Source organism: Mastomys coucha, chromosome X (genome assembly GCF_008632895.1).
Source record: "Mastomys coucha isolate ucsf_1 chromosome X, UCSF_Mcou_1, whole genome shotgun sequence".
NCBI classification, from domain to species: Eukaryota; Metazoa; Chordata; class Mammalia; order Rodentia; family Muridae; genus Mastomys; species Mastomys coucha.
Genome location: NC_045030.1, coordinates 88,824,290 through 88,831,930, shown reverse-complemented (window position 1 = coordinate 88,831,930; position 7,641 = coordinate 88,824,290). Strand labels below are relative to the sequence as shown.

Genomic DNA, 7,641 nt, shown 5'->3' with positions numbered 1-7,641 from the left:
GAGAGAGAGAGAGAGAGAATAAAAGAAAGGGAGCAGGACAGAGTCAGAGAAAGCATAGAGCTTTATTAATTATATCCAGTGCTGAGAAGTTCAACACCAGATCGTTACTCCAATATCCACTGATTTTCCCTGAGTTTGGATGTTGCTACCTAAGATGTGTTAAAAAGAGACACAATGTCAGCATGAATTGGAGAAATAGCCACAAAGTCCCAGTCTTGAGGAGCTGTTGATAATTGATAGCTACCAGAAGAAGGAGAATTAGCATTTTTAAACAGAATTGCTCTTAACAGGTCTAATATCCATTTAATGGACACATACATGAGAATATATAAACAACACATATAGGACTCAATGATTTTTTTTAACTTGGAACACAGGAAGTTGTGTTGGATGGAATGGACAATAAATTTAAGATGTGAGCAGGTAGCTGAATATGATCAAAATATAATGTATGACATTCTAATGGAGTTATCTCTACTTTTAAAAGACTATTACTAGTTTCTCTGGGTATCTAAGTCTCAAGAACATTTTCCTATTTGTAGTGATCCCACAACAAATTGGCCCAAGACTGTGAGAGACTAGAATCCCTAAAGAATAATTTAAAATATGATTTACTTAATCTCCATGTTGCCATTTTAAGTGACAGTTTTTATTTGTTTATTCAGTGATATAGACAATTGTTGAACCAACCTTATTATTGTGTAATTACTTGCTTGTCCCAATTTGTGAGTTTGCATGCCAAAATAATAGTTTATGAATGCTTTATTCTCCTGTATATTTCCTTCAATCTTGTTAACAGGAATCAAATACGTTGTTTGTACAATGTATACAACATGAAAACAATATTGTTGTTTTTCAATTAGGAGTAACTGCTAGAATTTAAAGACTAAAATATGATAAAGGCTAAACTATGGTATTGAGTTTCATCAACAGGCAGCATTATCTCAGAAGGAATGTGATTACAGCAAAGTAAGGTCTGCACCCACTTGACATGACCTATTTTGAGAGGCTGATAGATGATAATTTTCAGGCCTTATCAGACAAAGAATTTCTAGAAACTGGGTTCCTGATAATTGACAGAGCCTCCTGAGAAGCATCAATCCTTAACACCCACAGAGATCCCTCCAAAATATTTGAAAGCACTCTTTCAAGGTTGTTACACTATATATATATATATATATATATATATATATATATATATATATATATATATATGTATTTAAAGGCAATAATCTGGAAGCTTTACTCCTCATAATAAATTTGATCCAGAAAGTAAAGTTGGGGACAGTGCACTTTGTGAATGGAAGTGAAATGCCAAAGTTGAAGTTAGCTTTTGTTGAGGTTTATTATTCTCAGTACAGATAGTTTGAGGTTATTTCTGCTTTCCCCTTAAAGTGACACAGACTATAATTATGCCAGCATTCAATTATGAAGTTTATATTTTGAAAGTGAATCTAACAGTTTCTATTCAAAATCTAGTCTCTGTCTTTTGTTCAGTGCCTGTAATAGATTATGGAAATGGCCTGTATTCATTACTGATAAGCATGTTACTAGGCTTTGGGTTTCTTTACATTCATAGGGTAAAATCAGTGGATGCCACTATTCCAGACATTCATTTCTGGTTAGTGCCATTTAGAGAAGTAGAAAATAAAAGCAAACACTTTATCTCTATCTGCTGACACTTTTAAAACTTCTCTGTATTTTCATAGCATAAAACTTTTTTGTTTATTTGTTTTGTTTTTGTTTTGTTTTTATTATGAGACAGGATTTCTCTGTATAGCCCTGGCTGTCCTGGAACTTGCTCTGTAGACGACCAGGCTGGCCTCGAACTCAGAAATCTGTCTGCCTCTGCCTCCCAAGTGCTGGGATTAAAGGCATGTGCCACCACTACCCGACTTGCCTAAAACCTTTTAATGAGGACATTATTAAAAGCACTTCAAAGACACTGCTATTTGATAAAAGTGGAACTTTTGATGTCCTATTTGTAAAAATTCTAAGTCTGTAACAACAGCAAAAAAACACGTTACAAAGTAAAATGACCTTATTCCTCTCTTTTGCTGTTTATATTTACTCAGTTTCCTGCTCCTGCCCATTTGTACCTCTGAAATCTTGGACAAACATTAATTTTAAGCTATGTCTGTCTGAATTCAGACCTTCAGCATATGACTTCCATACTTAACACCTTTTTCTAATGTATACTCTGACCAAAAATTCCACACAGTATATTAAGGAAAAAACTATTTAAGTATGAAAGCCAGTCTCTGATTGAAATGCTTCAAGGTGCACTATTGCTCTTACAGGAATCTAAACATCATTTTGACATCTCTTAAACTCCAAAAACTTCCTTTGTTTACCTCTTTTTTTTGTCTTAAATTTAAGATACAACGCAAATCCATTAGCAGTACTTATAAAAATATACAATATCTTACTTGTGTGGCTATACTTTTCTCTTCATGCCTGTACCTGCATTTGTCTGTCTGATTTTTGTATAGTCAACTTGCTATAATTCTTCATACATCCCCAATATCTCCTTTCCGTGCAATAGTATCAGAACTATTCATGTGAATTTCTTATTACTGTAGTCCCATATTAGGTTACAAAGTTATGTATATCTTCAACAGGATTGTGACCTCAAATGAACCTGGTTCTCAATACATGGATATATAATGTGTTAGGGCATACTCATAGAACATAACCCAAGACAGGATTTGGCAGGCATGTGATTGATATTGGAAGTCATCTTCCGGAAAAAAAAAAATACATGGATATGGGGAATGAGGGCAAGGAATTTGGGAGCTGAGTAAGAAGCAGGAATCCTGTTAATTTTAGGGTTGGCAATACCTTAAGCTCTTCACTACACAATTATCTTCTTGGGATACTGTCTTTTGACAGTAGGCCATACTCAAAAGGGTACCAATTTTCCTGAAAGGTGTTTTTTCTCAATTAAATATAAATTTCAAAGAGGAAATCACTGAGTTGTGAGTATTCAACATTCACAAATTAGCTAGAAACAAGATTCATCAGCTTGGTAAAAGAAAAGGAAGCTTGAACAGTTCTGAGAAAAGCACTGATGTCTTTTTTTTTTTTTTTTTTTGAACACTGACATTTAGTTTAGTTTAAACACAGGACCATATGCATGGCCATCAAGTGCCCCTACTCTACCACTGAGGTACACCACTTTTTAAAGTTTTTTTCTTTCTTATTTCCTTTTTTCATTTATATATATAGGGTCTAGCTAAATAATACAGTGTGACCTTAAATTCCCTGTATACCTCATGCTGGTCTTGATCACCTGATTCTCTTGTCTTCACTCTTGTGAATTACAGACATGTGCCACCACACCTGACGCTTACATATTCATATTAGGATGCAATATGTGTGAGTTCTATGATTAGATTATTTTTTAGAATTCAACCTTTAAGCTTGTTACCATGGAAATATTTTGAGCTCTTACATATGTAGGAATAGTGACTTAATTAAAATACTTTTTCTAATCTCATTTGAATATATTGACATTTTCCAGCGTATATAGCTTTTGTTCATGAAATGATACTTCAGTATGAACTGGAAAGCAATTAGTTCTGAGTCCCAATTCTATCATTGCCTTCATCTAAGTTCACAAATAGAGTGGCATAAGAAAGAATTAAGGATATTGCTTTCTTCTTTTATTTTCCAAAGTAGTTTTCAAGTTTCATAAATTCCCATTTGTTTTAATGGAATATGTAGTGCAGAGGTGTACAGAAGGAAGATATTCTCATGGAATCTTTTCTTTGAAGATTGAACTTCTTAATCAAGGCTTTATATAAGGAGATTTTATTCTGGACGAAAGAAAAACAGATATATTATTGCTCTTCACAATTACTTGTAGTATTTTTTATCAGAGGATGAAAATTTGGAAGTTTACCTGCTAACTTATATAACAAAATGTATCTAGAAATATTTTTACTGATTTTTCTAAGTACAACATACGCCCTGAAATAAAGAAAACCCAAAGGAACTGAATGTATCACTAGTAATTTTCATCAGTACCAGTAAAAATTTATGTGAGTATATGTCCTTTAAGATATGAGATGTCTTGCTAAACAATGTTAATGAATACTTTGTAATGCTATCAAAACATCTCTTATGGAGATGCTGCTAAAGTAGAGTGAAATGTCATCATTCCCCTAATTTAGTTTACACTAATTAATGGAAAATGGGTACATGGAAAGAAAATAGAGAAAATTTACAAATAATGCAAACTATAAGAAATATTGAAAGAGAAAACAATTCTGTCATTTATTGAAATATTTATTGAAATATTTTGATAGACCTTAACATGATTATTTTTTATTTGTCATCTTTCTTCTTAGAAGGTACTGAAATCTCAAATATACAGATAGTGTTGATGTGTCAGCCATGTTGGAATCTGTTGTTTTGTATGTATACAAGGGAAGGGGATATTAAAAGATTTTGTCACCAGATATCTTGCAATATGCCTGCTATACTAAGATTTGGCAACTGAGGCAAGTGGGTAGCAGCTTAGGCATATAGCAAGACCCAGGTCATTATTGCTACATGATGATAGTTGATCTGAAAAAGCAATGGCCTTAGGATTTTCTTTGGGAGATGGTACTTACATCCACAAAATCTTTCCCCTTGGCTTCCTTATTTGCCACCACAATTTCATTTTTATGATTCCCTCAGTGTTCGCAGCAGTCAGAGCAGTAACTGCTTACCTCTGTCTCTAATTGTGAAACTGCTATCGGAGCTCAATTCAATAATTTTATTTCTTCCCATAATGCTTAACTATAACATATTCACTTTAGACGTTATCTATATGGGTCTAATCAGTGAAAGAATGGCATTGTAATTCAAACAAAATTCCTATCATAAATTATCAAGTTATAGAGAACTATCAAATGTAAAATGGTATACTAATACCAAAGGGATACTCTAATATCAAGAAAAAAAATGCATCATTCTACTTGAGCTACCATAACAAAATATAATAGATGGAGTGGTTTATATGATGGTAGCTTAGTTCTCCCAGTGCTAGTACCTGGAAAGACCAATATCAATGTACCAATCAATTCAGTTGTAGTAATGGTTCTTTTTATAACCTGTAAATAGCTACCTTTATTCTGTGTACTTACACAATGAACTCTTTGTGAGCCCCAATGGAAGAAAGAACAAGCTTTCATGTTTCTACATCTAAGGGCACTAATCCTATCAGAAGGAGCCACAGCCTTCTGACCTAATTTAATTCCAAATACCCATCTCCAAACACTAGCATAGTGTGTTGTTACTGCTTCCATGTATTCAGGGTGAGGGGGTTACACAAACATTCAGTTCATGGCAAAAGAGACCCTTAATTGATAGTGGACCAGTTGCCCTTCTCCAAACAAATAAAATGGAAATTCCAAGTAATGGATCCCATTATTTTTCTCTCACTAGAGCAGAGATGCAAATATTATTGAGAAAGCATTGCCATGCTTAACTGAATGTTAGGTGTCACAGAGTTTCTGCATTAACAGAACTTGATGGCAATACACCTGCCCCTGGGGTTGCCAGAAACATTCGTTCTAATGTTCCTAGAGGAAATATTCATTAGATGATGTCTCACTTAAAAAAATACTTTTGTTTTGTTTTGTTTTTAATTTAAGCAAGTTGCTGGGTACCATTCACTTTAGGTGTTCTGGGGAAACCCTATGTGCTGCACAAACCTGCTAAGTAAGCATGAGAGAAAAGCAATTTCTCTGAGCCCCCTCTACTGACAAAACTTCAATACATCAGAAAAAAAGAAAAAAATTAAAGGCACATATATTTTATTTTCAGAATGTTATCATTACTAGAAAATTAAATTTGCTTTTTTTTTCTTTTTTTTTAATCCACTTTACATCACAATCTCTGTTCCCCCTCCCAGTCATCCCTCTGGGTCAGATGGCAATGAGAATGAAGGGAAATGTGGAACTGATGGGGATGAGGAGGTGGGGGACATCTCGACATCTCGAGGGTGTGCCAGAGACCTGGGATGGGGGAGGCTCCCAAAGAATCAATGGGGATGACATTAGCTGCAACTCACATCACTGAGGATATGGAACCTGAAAAGATCACTTCCTGTAGCGAGGCAGTCATAGGGACACCAACCCACCCACAGAATCTTCAACCCCAAATTTATACTGTGTACTAGAAATGCAGGCATGAGGGATAGAACAGAGACTAAGGAAATTGCTAAGCAATAACCAGTCCAATTAGAGAACTATCCCATGGGCAAAATCCCTTACACTGTGAATGGTACTCTGTCATGCTTGCAGACATGGCTGTCCTCTGAGAGGTTCCCACCCAGCAGCTGACTCAGACACATACAGACATCCACAAGCAAACATTACATGGAGCATGGAAACTCTTATGGAAGTATTTTTTGGGGAAAGACTGATGGCTCCAAAAGGGATAAGAACTCCACAAGAAGGCTAATAAAGTCAACTAACCTGGACCCTTGGGGCTCTAAGAGATCTAACCACCAACCAAAGAGCATACACATTCTAGACATAGCCTATTCTCCTCCCTTTCCTGCTCCCCACATATGTAACAGATGTGAATCTTGGTCTTTATGTGGGTCCCAAACAGCTGGAAAAAATATTTTGAAGGCCATGATTTATTGTTACAGAGCAAGATAAATAGTATATTTATAACTGATTAACAATAAGTAAATAATGAGTTTACTGGTACAAACTAAAACTAAACAAATGCAATGTTTGTAGCAGAGTAAACTTTTGAGCACAAACCTCTGTGTTATTCATCACTGTATATTCTATATGTCTAGAATAAATCTGACTCAATAATATGCTCTGTAAACAGTTAAGTAAACGAATGAATAAGTGTATTGTTAATTCTTTTCTCTAATTTTCTTCTCTCTCCTCTCTTTATTACTGCAGCTGATGGATGCACTGATTGGTCTGTTGATATCAAGAAGTACCAAGTTTTGGTTGGAGAACCGGTTAGAATCAAGTGTGCACTCTTTTATGGTTATATCAGAACAAACTACTCTCTTGCCCAAAGTGCTGGACTCAGCTTAATGTGGTATAAAAGCTCTGGTCCAGGAGATTTTGAAGAGCCTATCGCCTTTGATGGAAGTAGAATGAGCAAAGAGGAAGACTCCATTTGGTTCAGACCAACATTACTACAGGACAGTGGGCTTTATGCCTGTGTCATCAGGTACTCTTTTAATTAAATTATTATTGACACAATAAAGCTACACAGTATTTTCTAATACTTGAAGTTTCCTGCTGTCACATTCAACTACACGTATTGTCTCAATATTTGCATGTGTTGCCACGTATTAAATTTTAGAATGTAAATCATAAAAATTGGGATTGGAATTTATATTAAGACATTATTTCAAGCTTATGGAGAAAAGAGGTACCATCTGGGTATCTACTTCTGTTGCCAGAAATTACTAAAGACTATGAAATAAAATTTATAGAGGAGATAAAATGTTGCAAATAAAATGTAAGCAAAGTCTTGCAGAAAAGATGCACAGTTTATTGCTAAATGGGCTGTAGCATTTTGTTATTGCCCTTCACAGACAGAGCAGAGCAGAGACATCTCTGGTTCATGCACATCTGCAAAGATAATTTTGGTAATGCTCTCTCTCTCTCT

At 34.9% G+C, this 7,641-nt stretch overlaps 1 protein-coding gene across 1 annotated transcript in view; it reads left to right on the top strand.

Moving 5' to 3' along the window:
* Il1rapl1 (interleukin 1 receptor accessory protein like 1) overlaps positions 1–7,641 on the top strand; it is a 1,152,451-nt gene that overhangs the window by 457,154 nt on the left and 687,656 nt on the right. Inside the window, exon 2 of the mRNA XM_031364845.1 lies at positions 6,918–7,197. Coding sequence (XP_031220705.1) covers positions 6,918–7,197 — 280 coding nt within the window. The remainder of the gene's footprint in view (positions 1–6,917; positions 7,198–7,641) is intronic.